Raw genomic sequence first — 25,501 nt, 5'->3', positions numbered from 1 at the left:
TGAATTTTAATAATGCTTATATTTGTTTGCATATGCTAGTATGACAAAGAAATGAATGAAAACACCCTTTCTTGAAAATGATATTATGTCCAGAGTACTAAGGAGAATATAGTTTGAAACAGGCAATTATTGGCTCAAGTTCATGCTTCAGTCTGAAGAACGATAAAGAAAACTGTAGAAACATTTACAAATATTAAACACTTTTGGCTTGATGTCCGACTACAAATATCATTAAAAGCTGAACTTCATTCCCTGATTAAAGAAAATACTACAGGCTTTTCATAAATGTGTTTTTCTGTTAAAAAAACGGTATGACCATCATTAGTCATCCCTGTATAACCCTGTAAGAAGATATTTTCTTCAGGACACTCCCTTTTCCTGGGTCCTAGGTCCCTATATATCTTGCTACATATACCAAAAAGGGACAATGGCAATACTGTTATTTGCAATAAATAGTGACCAGACAGTTTGCTCTCAGATTATTTTCCTTTCAACTGCCTTTTCCTATTAAGTGTTATGTCACCCAGCTCTCTGTACGCAGCCTTTTGAGTGACGGACCCCTGATGCCCTCTGATGGGCCTCTGCCCTGACCCAGGGTGGGCACAGAGGGATGGGCATCTCTGTGCTGCTCGTCCCGCTCACTCCCCTCATATGAGCTGCAGGAGGAGGCGAGGCTTTCTGCTGGAGAGTGGAGAGAAGAGGATGGAGGGGCCGAAAGGAAAGCCATTGGGGGAGACACAGGCTCAGCTTTTATATCCATTACTGGAGAGGACCTGGAGGATGGCTCAGAGACATGGGATAGGGCACGAGAGACTCTGCAGGAAAGAAAAGACAGGACAATTTTGTGATTATTCTGGTTACTATTCTGGAATGGAATGGATGCATAAATAGAGGGATGGATGGATGGATAGATGAATAAATAGAATGCAACACAAAGATCCCCTCAAACACCATTTTTAAGAGTGTCTAGATGAATATATAGATGAATGTGTGAATGGTGGGGCAATGATTTGATTCAAAATAGGTAGATGTATCACTGAATTGATAGATGCAGTAAGGAAGAATAACTGGATATATGCTGAATAGATGAAAGAATAAATGAATAAATGGATGCATAGATAAAAATGTTTGCATGATTGCATGTATACATCCATCTAACCATCTATTAGTCTGAAAGAATGAATGTCTGAATGTGTGATGGACAGATGGGTGAACAGAAGAAGAATGTATAGATGGAGAGATAAATAAATGTATGCATGAATAAATGGAAGTTGGATGATCATCTAAATAGGTTTACAGAAGAATAAATAGATTAAAATATGAATGGGTGTACAGATGAATGGATGACTAGATGTATAATGGATGGATGAATATGTGACTGAATGTAAAAAAAGAAGAAATTGATTGATTGCAGACAGAGGCATAGAATGAATGATACAAACTCCCTCACCCCTGAGAAGGAATTGCTGTCTGATTATGCTGCCATGGTGAAGCCAAAGCCAGGCTGTCTGCCATGCTGAATCCATGTAGGTTACTGAGCTCTGAACTGTTTAAACTGTAATCTGAAAGATATTATCGTTTAGAAATAAATACACAAATAAAAAAACTGTTTAACCTCAGTATAGTGAATCCCATGCTGTACAGAAAAGCAAGTGTAATTAAAGGTGTTGAGTGTGCACACACCTGAGCTGTATGCTGATGTCATAACAGGGTACTGTAGGCCCTGATGGTGCATACTGGGTGTAGCCATGGAGACCACGTGCGTGCTCAATGACTGGCTGGATGGGGGGCTGTTTATCCTCTGAAATTTGCATGAAACAAATAGAGCCATTTAAAAAAGAAAGCAGACCCTCTTTAGATTCAACGATTTTATGTATCAGGACATAAAAAAAATCATCTGGTTCTTATCATGTCTTAAAATTAGGCAAATACAGCCTCACATTGACATTAATGGCATTTGGCATACGGCTTTTTCCACAGCGACTTATAACTGAGCAGTTAAGGTTCTTGCTCAAGGGCCCTGCAGTTGCAGCTTGGTGGTGCTGAGATTTGAACTCATGACCTTCTGATAAGCAATCCAATGCCCTAACCACTAAGCTGCCACTTCCCTATGAATAAAACACAGACCAAAACACATGATATATCACACCGTGTAGCAGCCAGGTGCTGCTAATTATTTGCAAGCAGAAAAAAAACATCAGGTTTATAAGGCCATTTTCAAACAATTTAAAGCTCATCATTATACAAGAAGGAAGATTATTCACAAGTGAAAAACATTTAAGGCAGGTGCCAGTCTTCAAGGAGTGGACATCCCAGCAATATTCTCCCCAATGTCAGACTATGCAATGCTCAGAGAAATTGTAAAAAAAAAAAAATGAAAGGTTACAACTGTCAAAGAATGGTGATAATGGGGTGAAAAATAACAGAATGAAGGTGTTGCAAAGTCCAAATCACAACCAACTGAAATACTGTGGTGGGACCTTTGGTGGGAGCTGTGAATAAACTAATACCCACAAACCTCAGTAAACCAAAGCAATGTTGTTTAGAGAAATAGGCCAAAAGTCCTCCACAATGATGTGATAGATTCTAAAGTCATGCCTGAACATAAGTCATTTCTGCTACAAGTGGTTCTAGAAGCTACTTGTACTTTTTTGTGTAAAAAAAACTAAAACAAAAAAACAGTAAGAGTGAGCTTAATTTTTCACAGACAGCTTTTCCATTTTGGCTTTATTTTTGTAAAAAAAAAAAAAAAAAATTAATATGTCATGTATAATATGTCACGTGCTGTCCATTGAAAGTTTACCTCATTCTAAGACTTTTCAGGGACCAGATCATTTTTATTATGTTCTGAAGAATTCATTCTTTTCTTATTTATTTATTTATTTATTTATTTATTTAGCTACTGGTGAATTAAATTGACCATGTTGGAGATTATTTCTGACAACGGGGAAACTTTTCCTAAACTTGACGTAAATACACTCTTTATTTCTGTGCTATAAAGTAAAAAAAAAAAAAAAAAATAGCTTAAAAAGTGCAGATACGGTTCCTGGTTGTCATTTCAAACAGGACCAAATTTAAAAACAGCTGATCTAGTCCTATTTCCTTTTTTCCAAACATTAATTCAGATTCATTCTACTAGATTACAATAATGGTTCCAATCCTTTGGGCACACACATTGGATTTAAAAAAAAAAAAAAAAAAAAGTGAAAGTAGAAAGTGATTTTTTTTTTAGTCATGCTGAGAAAATGAGTTTGTTCTGAGGAAGTGTAGTCGTTTAATTTGCCAGGAATCCATTAACTATTGAGTGAATAAAATCGGTACAATCTTTCTGTTCAAGCGTGCACATGAAAGTATTTGAAACTCACCTATTAAGCTGTTCACTCAAATTAAACTTAATGGAAACCAAAAACTGCAATAAAGCATGCATATTTTATATTCCTTTATTTTAAAATGCTACCACTCGATGCCTAGAAAGAAAACTTTACACACCTCATGAATACACTAAAGTAGTTTCCTGATGTTGCCCAACACTGTATAGTTTAATGTGCTTTCTGCTCGAATGCACCAAACTGAAATTAATGACCAAGACATCATAAGCTGGACTGACTGTGGCCTCTAGATATTTTAATGAGAAAATAAGTTATAAGACATTTATCTTTTAACTTACCAAATTTCCCTCTTCCTCCTCTGGCTGCTTGCAAGACAGAGTTGAATATTTTAAAGAAATGAAAATAATTTTGCTTAACAGACTTTAACTTAGTGTTTAGTTCTGTACTAAACAACCACAATGTGTTCTACATTAAATGTGAAAATAGTTACAATTCTTCAGCTTTTCTTTATAGTTAATACTGTAAGACCTGCTTATTTTGGCTGAAAAAGTATAGCTAATGCTCCAATAATGCACCTCAACTGAAGTTCTGCAATTATTACATAAAGATTTTTGGGTTCATTATAAGTATTTTTTGATGGGAAATGAAGAAGGCAGTATTAGTTTGGTGGACTGTATAAACACTAGGGAGCTCACCAGAGATGGTGAAATTTTACAGGATGGTGGAATGAGCACTCGAAGCTCTGGCTTATATCCAATGGACGCGAGGTTTCCTGAAGGGGGAGCTGCAGACTTGGCTGTCAGTCCTCTTCCCATGCCGTTCTGTCTCTGAGCGCTGATGTAGCCATTCACTTAGAGGACACACAGAAAACACACAGTAGAGCAGCAGGACGGGAAATTAGACACGTGTATTTAGAGTCAGTCTGTTTACAAAGAAGTTTGTACTTATCAACAGAAAAGAGCGATTTTTCATGCTGTACATTTCCAATTCTGTAATAATATTCCTCTCTCTCTCTCTCTCTCTCTATATATATATATATATATACACACACACACACACACACACACACACACACACACACACACACATTCGCTTACACATGCTCATTCATAGAAGCACTTTAGCATAACCAATCCACTAACTAATGCGAGAAACTCCACATAGACATTAACCCGAGTTAAGGACTGAACCTATGAAGATCTGTGGCGCGTCCTTATTGCTCTCTACTGCACTCTACTCAGTAAAATCTTTTAATATTAAACCATTCGTTTATCTTGTCAAAACCTTTTTTTAATTAAGCAAAAAAGCTAAAAAACAAACACCAGTCATAAGAAAAATGAGTAATTAGTGCTGCATTGATTTCCACATAACAATATGTGAAACTAACATCAAATTGATAAATAAATCTTGAACAGAAACAAAACAGTGCAGATGAACTTTTTATATAATAAATTAACGATTTTAAGTGCCATTTTGGTTTCCTATAATCTGAGAGTCCCTGAGAGTCAAGACTAGCATGTGTAAAGAGACTGCTCTAATGTCTAAGGAAAGTCATCTCACATCCTGGCTGCATCTGTTAAATACAGGGATAAGGGTCAAATAGGCTGAATACTCTCTCTCTCTTTTCTCCTTCTCTGTCTGTCTCTCTTTCACTCTCTCATGCTCTCTCCATCTCGCTCTTACACACTCCTGAAAGCACTTGCCCATATATAAGCATATTCTAAGTGTATGTGTTATAGTTCAACCGCAGGGCTGTGGCATTAAAGCTGCTGTGTCATTTTTGTTTTAAAAAAGTTTTCATTTATTGCTGTATTGTACGCTCAACACCATTCAGGATTAATCTGACAGTTAGAGATACACAGTGTCGTAAAGTTGAGTAAAGTCTAATGTTGGGTGTTTTTATTTGTACAGTGTATTAGTCCGGAAAACATGTGGAAAGTCCTGAATCCTCAATTGCAACTTTAATCTTTCTTTATCAAAAGATAAAATCTTACAACAAATGTCCTCTCGCTGTGTCTTTGGCCTCCAAAAGCATTAAAACATAATGATAATAATGTTGTGTATCAAGTATTAATCTCATCTCTTAATTTATGAAGGGGAAATTAAAACTGGGCAGAAGCCAGCTGAATACGACCACATATGAATCACGTGTAGTCAAAGTGTAGAAAGAAAGAACTCACCCATTGAGGCAGAGTGCAAACCGTTGGGTGTGTGATCCGAGGAAGTGTGCACTCCAGCTAAAACACACATAAAGCAGGACAGCAACTATAAAACAAATTCCCATTACCTCCCGCTTGTGCACTTTAATACTGAATTTAGACAGTAAAGACAGTAAAGTAAAAGACAGCAAGATTGTTCCTTTAGTGTAATGGCACATTTAATGCATATGCTTTGTTAATATATTAATTATTCTATTATTCTATCTTGGCTCACACAAATAATTAAAGAAGAGGTCTCTAGTGGTGTAAAGAAAACAACAAGTGCAGAGAGACGCATGGTATAAAATGTGAAGAAACGGTGCCAAATAACAACAAAATGAGTTTTCCACTGAAGAAATGAGACTAATGTTAAAGCAAATGTATAGTCAATGGTTTAGCATTGGCCAAATATTTGGCTGAGAACGAAAGCAATGTGGTTTTAAGACAGCTGTGACTGCTGTTTTTAGCCATGTGATATCATGTAGTCTATCTTTACAGATTAATTTATTAGCCATTCCGTTTCAAAAAGCACACAAGACTGAAAAACTCCACACAGTTTGGGGCAAATTGCTAAAGTAAAGCATGTAAACTTCTCTTGTTACATTAAAAAAGCATATTATCACATGCAAAATTGTGTAAAAAAAATGTTTACATTGAATATGCCTTGATTCCTCGACTACATTCAATGTGAACAAGAAATTGTGCAAAGTCTATTATACAATCACTTATAGCTGACCTGTGAGTCGTGTGTCTGGAGACCTCTGCAGCGTGCTGGAGGATGAAGACATCATGCCGGTCTCACCCAGAGTCCCGATGTTGCTGTAGGAGTGAACACCGTGCTCAGAGACTGGCAGTGTCAAAGGCATGGAGAAGCTCTGCTGAGACAAAACAGCCGGCTACCGGACGCCCGGCATGGATAATGAATTTAAAAATCTGGTTAGAACAAAGTAAAACGTAAAAGGGTGTGCTGTTATAGAAAAATGATCAACAACATAGATAGTGTAAAGTGGTCTGAACACATACTGGACATCTATACAAAAAGGTTACACATAATGAATCTCTGTTTTCTTCGATTAAAAAGATTTTAAGTTGTTTAAAGAGTAGTTTTAGATTATGTGTCCACCTTATATAATCCACCATGTCTAAACTATTATAGAAACAATAACATTAAAAATGTACATTAAAGGAAACCTGTGATCTGCCTTACACAGATTCACAGTGCTGTGGTATAATTAGCAACTTGTGACTTTTTTTTGTTATTTACTGATTCATAAAATGTTTCACAGTCCATGGAAAGAAATTGAGCAATATATGATGCTGAAACATTAGTTTTGTAACAGAACGTACCATTTTATGATTGCGCATCATGTTATCAAACTCTTCGTTGATCTTCTGGTATTTCTCCTCCGTGTGTGGAGTGAGAACATATGAGCACGTGTCCACCTCTGGACTCTCTGAACCACGCTGCTCCTTCTTGTTAAGAGCCTTAAATAAAAGAAGAAAAAAGAAAGCCAGGGTATGATGACTGTAAGCAGGTTCAATATTTACAAAAGGCTGGCACCAATTATAAGTGTATCAGGAGTGAACACAAGTGAACTGATTTACACACATCTATTACAAATGTACAATATTTATAAATCTCATTAGCTTTATTTTATACAGATCATTGTGTTTATTTCTCATTCTCCACCCTGATGTTTATATCTCTCAGTGCCTCTTACCAAACTCTTTATTTTTCTCTCGCTCAAATTAAAAAGCCAGAAGAAGTGTAGTTTAAATTCTCTTTCATTAAAACTTTACTGTGTCTGGAAAATTACTGGAACAGCTTTAGATTGTTAGAAAACACTGCCACTGGAGACTCTTTCCAAAAATGTTCAACAAAATGTCACCACATAATTTACATAGTTTAAGTGGAGGGTCTGATGTACAAACCTCACATTGGTTTTGTACATCTAATTATATTAAAACAAACACATTAATATATTATTTGAATCTGCACTTTCTGACCAAACAGAATCCAGAATTTAACTGTGCTGTGGCATGAGCAAAATAATCTGCTAAAAGACAAAGATAATCTCATAATTTAGAAATATGAGAAATTCGCCTACACTTTTTGGTATTAATCCCACAACCTTATTTTCTATAAGAGCCCATTTCAAAATATACCTAAACATTATATCAGCTTTGGTGTTTCTTTTTTAAATCATTTGGAGCTTTTTGAGCACTAAATGAAGTGTGAGCATAAATCAGAAAATTGGATACTTTGTGTGAATCTGTGCCCCTAATGAAAAAGGCAACAGATAAACTGAAACGCCTTCATAAGTCAGGCTGATTATTATTATTTTTAATGCACCATTAGCAGTGGGCAAGCACACGCCGGGTCTGCCAAAATCGCATGCCAAGTTCCCTTGGCTGAACGCAGCTCAGGTTTCCATGTGTGTATTTTGGACAGCACTACGTCTTTATTTTTAGAGTCAACCAATTAGTAGCACTTCCTTTCGGTGTGTTCATCAACACATGACTTACTGTAAAGGATGACGCCTGTTCGCCTTGGTCACAAGTCCCAACAGGCGATGCAAAAAGTACATATTGATTTTGTGTTCATAATGATCTTTTCCAGATTCAGCCTTCAAAATTATCTCTATGACTGGTCAACAAAAAGTCAGAATCTAACTACTCTTCATGAAGTTCTTTGGGAGCCCAACACACACTTTGCAACTTTCGCTCCTGTAATAATTTATAGGGCTCTGGATGCCAAACTCCAAAAGGGATCAATGAAACATCCCTGTAAGTGAAATGTATTAGATTTAACAAGCAGCAGCAACAGCATAAGAACCACAGAGAGTACTGGCCCACCAAACCGCACTCGCAAGGACAAACGCTAATGGACAAGATAATTTGCTAATAGCAAATGCTTGTGAAGGTCAGGATGGGCAGCGAAATGCCACGACATGATACTAGTCTGACTGACAGACTGATCTTTAATTACTGAAGCATCAGGGCTAAATGGGAGGACGGACTGTGCAGAAAATATACTGCAGCCGCAGCAAAAACACACTGTAAACCCACACATTGCAGATCTGCCTGCTTCATCCTAATATGTTTATCTATTTAGATTTAAATTAAAGTCATATTTTAAACTGGTGCGTGACAAAACGCCAAACCAGTGCGTTATGGGCAAAAACCTTTGTTTTACACAACATTCGACTATTTGTTGGGCATTCGTTCAAACAATTCTGACCTGATCACCTTTTAGTAGTTAAAAAAAAAACACCAAAACTATTAAATCAGATTATATAGTGATAAATGTGCAAAATATTTATATACATTTTGGGACACTGGGGGCTCAAAGATGTTTTAAGATTTAGACTACTGATCAAAAAGACTTGTGTCCAAATCTTTGAGTTGTAATGTCTTAGTATCTTCTTTGACACCATGATATTGAACATGTTTGCATCTGAACCGTTGTAGCTGTGTGTAATATGCCTTCACCTCGACAATGTCCGAGTTAGTCCGGCTCTCATGAGGCTCATTGTACTCGGTGTACTTAAGTAAAACCTTGTCCATGTCCGTGCTGGCATACTGGAAGAGCTTATTGGAGCTGTTGAAGATAATTAATGCAATCTCACAGTCGCACAGCACACTCAGCTCGTACGCCTTCTTCATGAGGCCAAACTTCCTCTTAGTGAAGGTCACCTACAGCAGAACAACAATAAAAAGTGTTATTGGGAATTTTTTTATATACATGAAAAATTACACCGATCAGGAATAACTTAATGACCACTGATCAGGCGTAACTTTATGACCACCTGCCTAATATTGTGTTGGTCCCCCTTTTGCTCCCAAAACAGTTCTGGCCATTCGAGCATTAACAGCATTAACCTCTTCAGCTATCTGAACTACAGAATCTCGTCTGTTGGAACAGACCACACGGTACAGCCTTTGGTCCCCACGTGCACCGATGAGCCTTTTCCTTCCACGACCCTGTCGCCGGTTCACCACTGTTTTTTCTTTGGACCACTTTTGATAGATACTGACCACTGCAGACCACAAGAGCTGCAGTTAAGGAGATGCTCTGACTCAGTCGTCTAGCCATTAAAATTTAGCCCTTCTCATATCCTTATGCTTGACCATTTTTCCTGCTTCTAACACGTCAACTTTGAGAACAAAATGTTCACTTGCTGCCTAATATATTCCCCCCCACTAACAGTGGTGCCATATTGAAGAGATAATCAGTGTATTCATGTCACCTCATAATGTTATGCCTGATCAGTGTAAAATTCAAGTCATTTTTAGCCTGCAAAACCACAGCAAAAAGCTTTAGCTAAGAAAAACTATATGGATAACTGATGTTTTCTCTGTGCTCGTTCAACACTACAGTAATTATGCAGGCACACCCAGTTCTTGTTCTAGCCGCTAAAATACTTGTTCATGCTGCAGCGTCCTGCCCTTGGAGATAATAAGTGTGTAATGGCCTCATTAAGAGAGTCACGAGAACCCAGTTCCACTCTTCTCTGTTCATGGCAGTATGACAGAGCACAGCTGTCAGGGTTGCCAGATCCCATCATGTTCTTTGCCAATTATCACCCCTCCCCGAGGAATGCTAAACCTGCCACCACTTCAGGGCTGAGCTGCGGACGGCACAAGGCTGCATGAACACTGTCATCTGAGCTGGGCTGCTGCCATCATATTCATTGTGAAAGACAGATCCACGTCATTACTTTACAAATGCACGATTTAGGAAGGAAAGCACTTTTTGGCCTTTCTCTAGCCATGCAGTTTAGCTTGTTATGAATCCCTGCGCTCAGCGTTTCATAACACTTCAGTGACGCTTGACTTTGCTGTCAGCACTTTGTGGCCTGCTGAGTGTAAGGTTGCAGAGGGATGAACATTTTGGGGTAATTTCCATGGAGAATAATATGGGATATTAAATACAGAATGTTGGTTAAAAATGTAATTTATCAGGAATATGTTACTAGTTTTATATTGTGATATATTATTTATATGCACTTACTTTACGGTTGCAGGTGTCAATCTATCTGACCACTGAACTATAAATATCAATAAAGCGGATAAAGATAAAACAGACTGAATGAACAAGTGGGCAAATGTTAAATTATATCAATAACAAGGGCACAGTGCCACTGATCTGAAGCAGCGTTTTTACAGAGCACCCTGCTGATATTTTTCCCTGTTTTGTTAAAATTTACAACCCAACTGTAGTACACAGCCTGACTGACCTCAATATTTCTAGATATGATAAGTATCTTTGTTCAAACATGGAAATTGTTCTGCTTTTAATAGCAGTCAGCAATGAAAAAGTTTATGTAATTACAATAATTCATTAATGTAATTAATTAGGCACTGAAATAAAGAAAAGTAAATACCAGAACAAAAAAAAATAGATATATTTGCTGTATTTTATTTAAATTAATTAAATAATTTAAATAATTCATTGTACATTTTATGCTTGAAAAAACTTTTTAAAAACTGCTTAATTGTTTAAATATGAAAAAGTACAATAAAAAAGTGTTGTTCCCCAAAATCTCGCAATACATGGCCCCGGCCATCCTCTCCTTAATACAGTGCAGTCGCCCTGTCCCATGTGCAGAAAAACACCCCCAAAGCATGATGCTACCACCCCCATGCTTCACAGTAGGGATGGTGTTCTTGGGATGGTACTCATCATTCTTCTTCCTCCAAACACGTTTAGTGCAATTATGACCCAAAGTTCTATTTTGGTCTCATCTGACCACATGACTTTCTCCCATGACTCCTCTGGATCATCCAAATGGTCATTGGCAAACTTAAGACGTGCCTGGACATGTGCTGGTTTAAGCAGGGGAACCTTCCGTGTCATGCATGATTTCAAACCACGACGTCTTAGTGTATTACCAACAGTAATGGTGTGGTCCCAGCTCTTTTCAGGTCATTGACCAGCTCCTCCCGTGTAGTTCTGGGCTGATTTCTCACCTTCCTTAGGATCACTGGGACCCCACAAGGTGAGATCTTGCATGGAGCCCCAGTCTGAGGGAGATTGACAGTCATGTTTAGCTTCTTCCATTTTCCAATGATTGCTCCAACAGTGGACCTTTTTTCACCAAGCTGCTTGGCAATTTCCCCGTAGCCCTTTCCAGCCTTGTGGAGGTGTGCAATTTTGTCTCTAGTGTCTTTGCACAGCTCTTTGGTCTTGGCCATGTTAGTAGTTGGATTCTTACTGATTGTATGGGGTGAACAGGTGTCTTTATGCAGCTAACGACCTCAAACAGGTGCATCCAATTTAGTATAATAAATGTAGTGGAGGTGGATATTTTAAAGGCAGACTAACAGGTCTTTGAGGGTCAGAATTCTAGCTGATAGACAGGTGTTCAAATACTTATTTGCAGCTGTATCATACAAATAAATAGTTTAAAAATCATACATTGTGATTTCTGGATTTTTTTTTTTAGATTATGTCTCTCACAGTGGACATGCACCTAGGATGACAATTTCAGACCCCTTCATGATTTCTAATCGGGAGAACTTGCAAAATAGCAGAGTGTTCAAATACTTATTTTCCTTACTGTATATATATATATATATATATATATATATATATATATATATATATATATATATATATATATATATATATACACTACATGGATTTATATATACACTATACCAGGGGTGGCCAACCCGCGGCTCTCGAGCCGCATGCGGCTCTTTGCCTGGTTTCATGCGTTCATAGTTAATGTTTGTTTTTGTTTTTTTTAATGTGCGTGTTCGCTTCGCTTGAGTTTATTACGGTATTTTCGTCAAATGCGCATGTGCGTGAGATGAAAATACCGCAAAGTTTCCCAGTAGGGGCAAGATCATTTAAGTGAACAATTTGTGTCAAGGTCACTCTCAAAATGGTAGGGAAAAATGCACAGCAAAAAGAAAATATAAAGATGAACACAGGACGTTTTTAACAGAGTGGGAGAGTTTACCGTAATTTCCGGACTATTAAGCACACCCAAAATATAAGCCGCACCCACTGAATTTGACAAAGATGTTTATTTTGAACATAAATATGCCGCACCTGTCTATAAACCGCAGGTGCCTACATTAAAACTAATTGCGGCTTGGGTTCGATCCCTGGTCAGGGAACCAACCCCAGCCATTAGGGTTGCACAAGCCAGTGCACTCTTAGTGCCGGTCCCAAGCCCGGATAAATGAGGAGGGTTGCGTTAGGAAGGGCATCCAGCGTAAAACATGTGCCAAATCAAACATGCGGATAACGAATACGGATGATCCGCTGTGGCACCCCCAAATGGGAGAAGCCGAAAGAAAGTTTTACTGAATCACAGTTGCACTCTGACTTTCAAACGTGAGTATTTTAGTGTCGCATTGGATGAGAGTTGTATCATACAAGACAAACCTCAGTTGACAATATTGTGTAAAACGATTGTGTGATTAAAGAAGAACTCATTGATATTGTGCCATTAAAAGACAGAACCCATGGCATAGATGTAAAAGAAACAATGATGGCTGCATTTGCGAAAGCAAATCTGCCCATACCGAAAACTAACTGCAAGTTTGTGAGAGTTTGTGTGTGAGACAGTGCATACAATGTTCATTGTTGAAAATGACTGGCCTGGGGTCTTAGTACTGTAGGAGTCCATTTCTGTCATTATCATGTTGGTGTGTGACATTTACAATAAATCTGGCTGAGCAGAGGTGTGTGTGTGTGTGTGTGTGTGTGTGTGTGTGTGTGTGTGTGTGTGTGAGGAAGGGATGGGTGATGTTTATATGTGCCCATGTGTATGATGTGGCTCTTTGCGGTAACACAGTAAAAAATGTGGCTCTTGGTCTCTGACTGGTTGGCCACCCCTGCACTATACTATACTAAAACTATACTATACTATACTGCAGTATATATACTACATGGAAAACGTTTGTGGAAACCTGATTATAAGATTGCGCTGTACTTTTTGCACAAGATTTCACATTTGGTTACTATTTGCTGTTGTAATAAATAGGGCTGCAACTAACAATTATTTCAATATACCTGATTAATTGGATGATTCATATTTCCGATTACTCGATTTTTTTTCTTCTTTTTTTTCTTTTTTTTAGATGTTTTGCTTGTTATATCTATGTAAAAACCCTAATTCAGGATATTCATGTATAAAAATGTACTTTAAAAAAAATGCAAAAGCCACATATTACATTTAACTATTTTTACTATTACTATTTTTGACAATTTAAAGCTTATTGTGGCCGCTTGTTGAGTGCATGGGGGATTTCGCCAAATTTACTAATGCTGGGTTGTTTCTTTCTGTAAAAAACAAAACAAAAACAAAAAACATTTTAGTATGCAAGGTGAAGCAATTTGTGTAAATCAACATTTGTATTGTTTTCAATGATAATTGCAGATGGAAAGTGAACAACCATGCTCAAAAAAATATAAAATATATAATATAAATAAAATAAAAAAATAAAATATATAGTATATAAAATATAAGATTGTTTTGACAATTTTTGTTTAAGAAAAGTACAGTCATTTTGTTTAGCTGTGAAGATCTAGAATATATAAAGAATTATTTTTTTTTATAATAATTAAACGATATATGCATAAATTCAATTTAATAAACAGTGAAAATAAGCGTTTGAATGTAGTAAAGCCGCAATAAATCACGTTTAATAACAGACGAGCTATTGTTGTAGTAGACAAATTATATAAAAAAGAGAAAGGAACAGAGAAATGCAGGTGTGATTAAAAAAAAAAGAAAAAATATGCATTGGTTTATAAATGCAAAGCATTATCTGGAAAAAAATAAACACAACAGTGACTAAAAATGTAATTGTTTACTGCTGCTGTTATTTGCTGCTTTTAGATTTAGTGTTTGTTTTCGCACCGTTTTAATTGAATCCATCACTATGTCGTGAGTGAGGTGATTGCACAACCTGATGCTCGTGAGTCACGACAGAACAGATCCAGTGCGACTGTCCTGAAGTTTTCAAACAAACACTTTACAGAATATCACTTCATTAAACTATACCATTTTTACATGATGAGGATTATACAGTTTTTGCTTACCGTGCTCATATTTCACCTTCATCCGTGACTCCAGTGTTTTTTCTTTTCATGTGCTTGTGCATCAGTGTGGTACTTGCATGCCTCACAAGCTCCGCTTTTCATAATTTACAGGTTACAGTGTACTTTGTCGCCTTGGATGACTTGGGACGCACACTTTTTCCTGCTGCCGGTTGACCTGCACTTTTCACGAATGGCTGTGTTATCTTGCTAATCCCTAACTTGAGCAGCCCAACTAATCGATAACGACATTCATTCACAACGAATTTCATTGTTGCAGCCCTAGTAATAACAATCACTTTTTAAATTTTTTTTATATTGTGTGCTCGAGACTATGATGTTTGCGGATGATATTGTGATTTTTAATGAGAGTAGGGAGCAGGTTGAGAAGAGCCTGGAGAGGTGGCGGTACGCGCTGGAGAGAAGGGGAATGAGAGTCAGTAGGAGTAAGACAGAGTACATGTGTGTGAATGAGAGGGAGGGCAGTGGAGTGGTGCAGTTGCAGGGAGAAGAGGTGGAGAAGGTGGAGGAGTTTAGGTACCTGGGGTCAACAGTGAAAAGTAATGGAAAGTGTGTTAGAGAAGTAAAGAAAAGAGTGCAGGCAGGGTGGAGTGGGTGAAGAAGAGTGACAGGAGTGATTTGTGATAGAAGAGTATCTACAAGAGTGAAAGGGAAAGTTTATAGGACTGTGGTGAGACCTGAGATGATGTATGGTTTAGAGACAGTGGCATTGGCTAAAAGACAGGAGGTGGAGATGATGGTAGCAGAGCTGAAGATGCTTAAATTTTCATTGTGAGTGACCACGATAGATAAGATTAGAAACAAGTTTATTAGAGGGACCATGCACGAATGGACGTTTTGGAGAAAAAATTAGGCCAGATTTAGATGATTCGCTATGGCGACCCCTAACGGGAGCAGCCAAAAGAAGAAGAAGAAGAAGTTGATGTGTTCTTATTCAGCCACAAGGGCATTAGTAAAATCAGGAACTGATGTAGGGTGAGGAGAACTGGGATGAAGTCGTTTCATTGGTGAAGAGAAGACTTTGAACTGCAGGTTTTACAGTTTGGGTGGCAGTAAGAAAACTATTATTAAGATGGCAAAGTAAGAAAAAGAGGCTTTGCTGGGCCATTAAGAACCAACATTAAACTACTGAAGACTAAAAAAATTACTATAAAACGGACTATAAAGCGCACCCATATATAAGCCACACCCACTGAATTTTACAAATATTTTTATTTTTAAGATAAATAAGCCGCACCTGTCTATAAGCCGCAGTGTCTACACTAATGTACTTTACACAGGCTTTAACGAAAGACACGTTACACACGGTGTAACGGGTGAAATATGTTGCGCTTCCCTTTAGGAGCATAGCGGTATTTTGGAAACAGCATACCACTACATTCTTCCGGTATTACTGCGTGTGTGCAAGACAAGGATTATGTCCTTATTATTTTCTGATGCTCATTTCTATGTTTCTTTGACTAACCCTTAACGCTGTTGCCAAGAAAAATAAAAAAGCACGAGTTTTGGAAACCTGTCTGTGCTTATATGATTTCTGTTGCAACTGGAGTTAGCGCGCTCTCCCTTCACCCAGACTCCACGCGTTACAACGGCTTGTATCTAAACAGTAGCCGACCAAAAAACTCATTGTTCACTGTCTTCCTCCTTCCTTTCACAACTATTTCTCTCGGGAGTTTATCTTTTGGCATCGTCGTGCGTTTAAAAATCACCCGATGAAAGTTTTTTCTCCCGATGCCGTGCAGCTCAGAACACAGGTGAGGTGCGTTTTTTCGTTTCCGTTCGGAAATTTCATTGGTCTAATTTTATGGGTTTCAGTTTCCTGGCTTGAAGTTTGTGAAACCGGGAAAAACCCAGGAAAATTTCATAAATTAGCCACTTCGTTGTTTAAGCCGTGGGGTTCAAAACATGGGGAAAAAGCGGCTTATAGTCCAAAAAATACGGAAATTAATTTTTTAAAGTTCATCACACATAGTTTTGGATGCCATAGAGTAGGTGAGAGGATGGTTCCTTGGTGTGAGACACCAACTGTCAAACATGAAGGAAGAATTATGAAGGTCAGGAGCTCTTCTGCTGGATCTAGAGTCTGTGATTTGCACGGAATGAGTGCCCTAAACCAAAACTTCTACCACAGCATTTTGCAGCAATATGTAATACCCCCTGGTATATACCTTGCTGGTCAGGGGTTCATCCTACAGCAAGATAATGGCCCAAAACATCCATCCAAGCTGAGTCAGAACTGCTTTAGAAGAAAAGAACAAGACTGTAGGCTCCAATTTAGAGAATGACAGCACAGTTTGCTGACTTAAACCCCATTGAAATGGTTTGGGATGAACTCACCAAGCAAGCTGCAAATGCAACACATTTATGGGACCTTCTGCAACAATGCTGGAAAGAACCTATTTGATTACTGCTATAGAAAAAATGCCACCTGTATGTTTGGCTATAAAATCGGCAATAGGTGATTTTTTTTTGTCAAACATTTTGATTTTGTTAAACAAAACAATTCCATAATTACTTTTATGTCCAATTGTTAATTTGTACTATGCTTTGGTGTTCCAAAATGTTTCACCAGTAGTGCATACTCTGTTATCCTGCCTTGTCTTTTTTTTTTCCTTTGTCTGAAAGCCTTTAGACAAAACAGGCAAGTGTGAGTAGAATGAAATCATATAATATTCATGAATGTTATTAATTTTATGTAAAATGAACAGCCTTCAGACAGAGAAAAGACATGTTCCTTCTTCAAGCCATCTATAATGTGAGATACTCTTTTGGCTGTAGGCATTTAGTTAATGAGTGCAGTAAATCCTTGGTGTCACTTGGGTAGGAAAAGCGAATTAGGCTACTCAGTAAAAATACAAGAAAAGCAAAAAAGCGCCACCTATTGGAAAATCTTTAGTCAGCATAAGTTATTCGGTGAGTACAGTGACAGTGACTGAGTGAGTGGATAAAAAGGTTAATGGGAGGGTGAAAAAACAGGTTAGTGAATGAGTGCATTATTTTGTGTGTATGTAGGTGAGGGAGTGAATGAGTTTGTGAGTATGAAGGTGAGTGAGAGATGAGTTTGTGTGTATGCAGGTGAGGGAGTGAATGAGTGAGTGAATGCGTTTGTGTGTATGCAGGTGAGTGAGTGAATGCGTTTGTGTGTATGCAGGTGAGTGAATGAATGAGTTTGTGTGTATGCAGATGAGTGATTAAGCAAATAGATGAGGGATTGATGTGGTGAATGAATGGGAGTGAGTATATGAGTGCATTGGTGAGTTAGATAGTGAGTAAGGAGGTGAGTAAATGGGTGAGTGCATGGATAAGTAGACAAATAGAAGAGTGAGCAGGTGAGTGAGTAAATGTGTTAATTAAAAAATGAGGTGACTGAATTAGAGAATCAGTAAGTGATTGGCTGACTGAGTTGGTAATTGAGTGACTGAATAAGTTGGTATTTAAGTGTGTGAGTGTTTATGAAAAAGAGTGAGTGGGTGCGTGGGTAAGTGTGTGCTTAAGGAAATAGCTGTTTAAATGAATGATTGAGTGAGTGAGTAGTTGGCTGAGGGAGTGAGTGAGTGTGTGAATGAGTGAATGAATAAGTGGTTGGAGGAAGGGAGTGTGTGAGTGGTTTAGGGAGTCAGTAAGTGAGCGGGTTAGATGCCCAGTCTGGGAGGTGCTTCATGTCTAAAAGAGGTTCAGTGTATATCAAGCACATAATAAACCAAACTTGAGCTCTTCCAGACAAGATAGGGTTTGTTGTGCTGGTGTGAGGGTTATATTTAGAGCACAAGGCTGTATAGGTGAATTCCAGCTTGGCTCTGCGGCTTCATTTTGAGTGATGGCCATCAGGGGTTAGAGAGAGAGAGAGGGAGAGGAAGAGAGGAAGAGAGGGAGAAGGAGGGAGGGAGATGAAGAGGGGAGAGAGAGAGAGAGAGAGAGAGAGAGAGAGAGAGAGAGAGAGACGCTATATGCCTCCTCAGACTGACTCTGACGACTAATGAGAGATATGGAGCCATTCATTCCTCTAATTACTCCAACCACAGCACAGGGACAGCAGGTCCAGTGAGACCCGGGACAAGAGGCACAGTGTGTGTGGGTGAGCCTCCTCCTAGTGCCACAGAGTCAGTCTGCCTCTTGCTCTTCCACCAGTCAGTGGAAAAGAGGGGTTATTGAGCAAGAGTGTATCAGAACACAGTGGTATACAGGCTAGATTCCTTTATTAATTTCCCTCCCAAGTGCATTTCTGGAGTGTCTGTCAAACTCTGGGAATTGTAATACTGGGTTACAGAGTTAATGTATATTTTTGTATGATCAAATAATTAGTCATGATTCGCAGAAAAGATTAAGTAAAAACAACTATCTCTTTGCTTTTGATTAGTCTAGCGGAGTTGTAGAAAGTATACTCTGAGTGTTAGTTTCCTGGACACACTGGCATGTGCATGCAATTATATAGCCACAGAGTAATAATCTGTGATTTCTAAATGAAAAGTGAAATATTTCTCCATTTTACCATTTATCCATAAAAAGATTCCAAAATGTTAAAAGGACACGAATAATGAAAGAAAATTAAGAATAAATTGTGTATATTTACTGCTAGTAGACACCCAAACATAAGGCATAACTAATGAACTCACTTTCAAAACATCAGAATACAAGTTATTGAAGTTATATCCCATACAGGAAAGTTTACATGAGGTCTTATTAATGCAACTGATTCATATTTATATACATTTTTGTTATGTGTACAAATTTTATATTTATACTTATATAGCCATGTGCATATTGTACTTTTATAATCATGTGTATAATTAAGAGACAATATGGCTACTAATCTACTCTTAAAAAACATATGCTTTACATAGATTTTGCATAGATTTAAGATGCATACAAATACATCTTATATAATCCCTGGAATAACTACATATGGGTTTGAAGGCTACATGTGTACAAACTTTTAGCTCTATGGTGTACATCTCTGTGTCTCCTCATTTCTGTTTCTCTAGTAAGAGAATCCAAACTGTTAACAGCAGAATATGTAACACAAAAATAACCCTAACAATTGAGAAATGAATCGGGGAAAAAAATTAACTATCCATGTGAGAATGAGTGTTGTTCTGTTCCCATTGTAGTAATGATGTACAGTATAAAGATAAGTAGCTCACCTGTCTGTTTCGCTCATCAACAATGCGAGTAATCTGGATCTTCTTACGGCCCATTCTCGCCACCTTGATCGTCCAAAAAATATCAAAAGTTCTGTGTGATCTGGTTGTGAATGTTTTGTCTGCTAACGTGTCCTTAGCAGAACGTAACTCTTCATGGGTTTTATCCAAAACCTGCAAAAATATAAAAAAATTAACTGAATCAATGCTTTGTTAGCCTACAATATACCCAATATTTTAGTGGGGAACATCCATCAGTCATAATGTGGGAAGAAAAGCAATAAATCACTTGAAATCAATATACTGCAAAAATACTACACTCCTATTAGATGGATATTATCCTATTAGCCTATTCCTATTAAGTCATGTAAAGCTTCTACTTTAATTTTCATTTAAATTGTTTTCTAATTTTTATATTTTATCACATGATGTTTGACAAATAGTTAAATACTATTTCCTTCAGTCCAACATACTTCAGATATACTTCACTTCAACTTTTCTTCTCCTTATTTCTTTCAAATTGTGATCTAGGCATTTTTGAATGCACAAAAAAATATAATAATAATAAAAAAAAAAAAAAATATATATATATATATATATATATATATATATATATATATATATATATATATATATATATAAACAAACCCTAAAAATCTTCTACTCACAAATTTAACAGAGGTGTGAACTATGCACAGGTGATTTGCATAATCTTAAAGGGGTCCCCAAAAAATTGATTTAACAATGAGTGTAACTCAATTCTGACTAGGCATAGCTAAACCCTTTTTGTGCATACAGCATCTTTTTTACTTAAGTCACCGATTCGGAAAGCAGCCCACTGTATCTATGACCTCAGGGAGAATGTTTGGAGATGATCATATATTGCCACAGCCTGGTACCTCGCAGAGCTTTAACTTAGGCCAGGATTGTGAATGGAGTAACTCCAGAAAGACTTATTAAACAGGGGGTAGAAGACAAAATGCACTTCATGATCAAAGCAAACTGTAGAGATCAGCTTTGTGCGTGAAAGTTTATGGTTCCTGAAACTCCTACGCCGTGTGAAAACCGAAGCACGCTTTACAATAGCAGCCTTCAATGGGGACGCCAAGTTCGTCCAACAATGAGCAATACTTGCATAATCAGCGGCTCAAGCCAAGAGTGCCTACAATGTAATATGTCATTTTCCACTCAACTCGCTCAACCTCAACTAAAAAACCAGCAACATCCCACACACTGAGTCCTGCAGACGCTCCATTGTTCCACAGTAATTACTGTTCTGAGAGTCAGCAGGAGCTGCAGGAATTTACTGCGCTCTGAATGTAATTGAAAATGTCAGATGAAAACAGTGGGTTATATTTGGAAGTTTTAACACTTGGTGCCTGACGAATGTTTTTTCGGTCGGTGGTCTGAAACCGAACTGTGAGAGACGATCGCATCTCGGGCGTGTTAGAGTGAGCAACAGCGGCTTCTGTCTCAACCGTTTTCACACCTTCCCTCTCATCTCCTCCGTTACCAGGGCAACAGATGAGAAGCCATTAAACAGGACAGCCAAGTGTGGTTAAGTATGACGGGGTGTGGCTGAAATAGAAAGGAAAGATAATTAGCATATTCACACATGTACTGTATGCTGTGGATTCCGATGCTGTTTGGTATTGAAGTATGCCTTGAGCAGTTAGAAGCCAAACTCAGATCAGAATGCCAAGAAGAGCACAGTTGATTAAAAAGATGAAAAAATGTGAGTTATATATACGATTGCAGCACTGTAGATCAGACCTTAACCAAGCACCATAAATGATCTCCTATTGATACAAATAGCGCAAAATTTCAATAATTTATAAAATGTACTTAATCAGACCAACTTATTTAATCCATGATTTTTGTATTCACTAGCGCTACCTATCACAGAATTTAGCTTACAAATATAAAAACTTCTCATCTCCAGATTGGTATCGCATACTGCATCATATACTTGACTCTATCCACGTCTACTTGTAAAATAATACATTGAATAAGGAAATTTGCAGCTTCTTGCATAACCATTACGTTCCCTCTGAGCCAGTCATTTTCCACATTTGGAATTAAATTGTTCTTAATTAAGTTTAGAAATCATTAATCAACACAAAAAAAACCCCATAATATTAAAGTGGGGGGGAAACAACAATATATTTTACAAACACCCTGAGCATATATGTGGTCTTCATGGTGCTGTGTGTTCAAGCATGTTCTCTAATAACAGCTTAATGCTGCAATTTCCTGGCATCATCTTTCTAAAAAAATAATATGCTAATTTAGAGAAGTATTTTGCATACTAAATTATTAGCAGTAAAAATGTATGTTAAATGTATGTTTTTCTCTGTTTTGTAGATTAGCTCCATGATAAAGAGAAAAGGAAAAATAAAAGCAAACACCATGCATGCCTTCACTATCTGAAGCAAATCTGGGATAAAACAATACATTAATTTTACAAACTTGCATTTTCAGAATGCTCTATATGCTGAAATTTACATTATCAGAAGCTAATGTGTGCATGTATTCAAGCTGCGTGTGAATTCCTGCCACTGTGTGAAAAGCAACCACTGCCATAAGCGTAATTCACACCTCGCATGCTGTCATTTAGTTAAAAAAAAAAAAAAAAGCCTCACAAACATGTGCTTCGCAATCTGTTAATAAGATCACAAGTGTTCTGGTCTGTAAATGTGTATCTCTCTGTAAAAGCTTTAACATGTGCTACCAGGCAGCTAGTCGTTTAAAGGTCTAGGTAGAGAAATCTGGAAATCCGCTTTATATATACCTGTCACATAAACATAGTGTTTACGGTAACTATCAAGAGTGTTCTGTCGTTCCAGCCAACATGTACAGTATTTTTGGATAAATGTTATCCATTTTTTTACCCATTTTTCTAAATAATTTCTAACCATAGCTGATTTTTCCATTCACACGCTCTCAGACACTGATTGGTTGATGTTACTGTGACTGACGGGGAAGAAAACAATAGCACTCCTCCCACAGTCAATTACTCTTTATTAGACCTTTGGATTGCACTCCTGAGTCCTGAAATGGCCACAAACAACTCTTTCAAAAAAAAAATCAATAATAAAAAAATAAATACAAAATCTGTGTCATGTATGACCACAGTTTATATACATAAAGTGTAAAGCTCCTTGTAACTGACATAAAAAGTGAATCTGACGAGTGAGACAAAAAAAAAAAATCTGACAACTAATGTACATCAAATGGGGCACAAGGGATGGACAATGACCATAAAAAAAATCATGTGATTTGAAGAGCACTTTCTTTAAACAAAACTGATCCAGTGCAATTACAATGAGCTTATCAAAAGCCACACATCCTGATTACATCCCATTCCTTGGTATATCAGCATTCCCAGGGTCGATTAGGTTTTATATCTTGCAGCATGGTTTATTTACACAGGTACACCAGGGAGGTGAAATCTCATACACATTCAGCTCATAAACACACTCGTGGGCTTTTGGAGAAAAATGGATGCAGCATGCTTGAGCACACTGACGACTGTATGCTGAATTAACCGCAGTTAACCATCGCTATGAAGTGGCTATGCTTTTTCTAAAAATGGACGAGTGCTCTAAATTCTGCACCGGTCTGAGTTGGCACACTGAACTAACTGCACGATTACAGCTTCAGAAAGAGGCATTTAGGAGAAAATGCAAACAGTTTTGAGAGTTTAGTTACGGCACAGAAACGATACACACTGTGTAGCCCATTTACTTGCCCCACTAGCACCAGTCTGAGAGGTTGCGTGCTTCCTCTGAGAGACATGAAGCCATCGTATCCTTCCAATATCACACACTAGCTGAATGCAAACCACTAAAACCCTGAAAGGTTGATGCAAGTAACAAAGTTATATAATATATATAATTATTATATAATTTAAAATAACATAAACCGTTTCCTAACAATGTTTTCTTCTATTTTATGTCTGATTAATTTTGTGTTTAACCACATAGCAGAAATACTTTATAGGAACAAGTACAAATAGTTTATTTTCATATCTGCCAGTGCAGAGAGCTTTTTGCTGAGTTAAGCACAAAAATACCTTAGATAAAATGAAGTACTTCGATGATAATCTAATGCAATGTATTATTTTCTATATTATCCATTCTAAACACAAGCAAGTTACATTTACAGTTAATAAAATACATATAAAAATGATCTATTGCAATGAGTCAGTGTATAATGGCTTATAAATAAATCGAAGTAAACTTGTAATGACAAATTACATACTATTCACACGATTACTTCAACGTGATCCTCATTCTTTTTATGCTAATTGTAATTACTTTTTAAAATATTATTGTACTTTTTATTATAATATTATACTTTTTGATAATACTGCATGATAATGCCATATAGTTTGCAAAGTCTATCAAAAAGATTTGTTTATCATTTATTCATTAAATATTTTATATTGTTACATTTTAAATGATAAATGTTAAAACTATTAAGGAATTGTATAGGATATACATTAAAATAGAATTATAGAAATAGGCATAATTAAGGATTTTTTTAATTACTAATAAAATACATAGTAAATTTTTTTAGTTTATAGTTAATTTTAAAAGGTCTATTCAAAATATTTAAAATAGTATACAATATTATGTATACATTTATTTTACACATAAAAACACACACTAAACTCTAAACTATTTAAACTAAACTCTACTTAAAAATTATTATGTATAATCTAGGACCAAATTTACACCCTGACACTGTATGATACTTACATTCAGCAGTACAGCTGTTCTGAACACAGAGGCAGCAGACGACACTCCAGAGGAAAACTGTCCGTCCTACACCACATCAGAGTGAACTTGCTGCTTTTAATTATTTATTATATAACAAGAAGGACACCTAATTATTACATAACAATAAGAACATCTGATATTCCATGATTCCTTTCTCTGTTTTTCTCTCTGTCGAGCTACACATTCTTCAGTGATCCTGTCCTTTTCTTCTTTCCGGACTTGCCTGATTCACCCTGACAACCTGCTTCTGGTTGGAGTTTTATTCAATTTAAAAACCACTCTCTGCAGCTGAGGATGGCTCCACATGAACAGCCTAAAGATCCATTGGTTTACTGAGGAGGGTTAAATATAAGAACCATGAGGATGGATTTGGACTGTAAATAATATAATTTATATAAACAGTCTGCTACAATGGCTTAGGGTTTTAATTGGAATGTATAGTCAAATTCCGGATGGGTTTCCTTCTAGTCCCTCTCAAGACTTCTTCCTCATACTTTCTCATATCTTCTTGCCAGTGTCACCACTGGATTGTTAATTATGGATAAACTTATTAGGACTATTATACGACACTAAGCTACTTTGATACGATGTCCATTGTTAAAAGTGCTATACAAATACAATGAAATTGAATTGAATTATGCTCTCTTGGATGGCTGTGTCACATTACAGATTTAAACTTTAAATCCTCAGACAATAAGACAAAATCATTCTTACATATGAAACTGGCAGGATCTCTGTTGGTGCACATGTTTATTAGTGCCAAAATCATTATTTTTAAATATCTGGCAAAAAAACCCTCCACACTTCTTTCTGGTGGGAATGCATGCGAGCTCGGCTTGACAGTACATCTGTGAGATATGACTGAGTAGCGTGACTCCACGGGTGAGGACATGTCTGTCCTACGTCGTAAATCATTCTTTTACTTTGATTCATTATAAACGAAACGGCTGGTCTTGCGTGGCATCGTCAT

General features: G+C 37.1%; 1 protein-coding gene across 2 annotated transcripts in view; it reads right to left on the bottom strand.

Moving 5' to 3' along the window:
- The window catches only part of LOC124391517 (myocyte-specific enhancer factor 2A-like), a 36,071-nt gene continuing 10,570 nt past the window's right edge, over positions 1 to 25,501 (bottom strand). Inside the window, exons 2-11 of one of the 2 annotated variants that reach the window (XM_046858133.1) lie at positions 19,751 to 19,921; positions 9,020 to 9,223; positions 6,875 to 7,012; positions 6,264 to 6,423; positions 5,510 to 5,566; positions 4,025 to 4,179; positions 3,668 to 3,691; positions 1,684 to 1,801; positions 1,451 to 1,562; positions 1 to 815 (exon numbers count right to left, since the gene is read on the bottom strand). In XM_046858133.1, coding sequence (XP_046714089.1) covers positions 515 to 815; positions 1,451 to 1,562; positions 1,684 to 1,801; positions 3,668 to 3,691; positions 4,025 to 4,179; positions 5,510 to 5,566; positions 6,264 to 6,423; positions 6,875 to 7,012; positions 9,020 to 9,223; positions 19,751 to 19,804 — 1,323 coding nt within the window. In that variant the 5' untranslated portion in view covers positions 19,805 to 19,921 and the 3' untranslated portion in view covers positions 1 to 514. The remainder of the gene's footprint in view (positions 816 to 1,450; positions 1,563 to 1,683; positions 1,802 to 3,667; positions 3,692 to 4,024; positions 4,180 to 5,509; positions 5,567 to 6,263; positions 6,424 to 6,874; positions 7,013 to 9,019; positions 9,224 to 19,750; positions 19,922 to 25,501) is intronic. The other variant, XM_046858134.1, reaches the window with a different exon arrangement.

The sequence above is a fragment of the Silurus meridionalis genome, chromosome 9, assembly GCF_014805685.1.
Source record: "Silurus meridionalis isolate SWU-2019-XX chromosome 9, ASM1480568v1, whole genome shotgun sequence".
Lineage (NCBI taxonomy): Eukaryota > Metazoa > Chordata > Actinopteri > Siluriformes > Siluridae > Silurus > Silurus meridionalis.
This window is presented reverse-complemented; position numbering and strand designations above follow the sequence as displayed.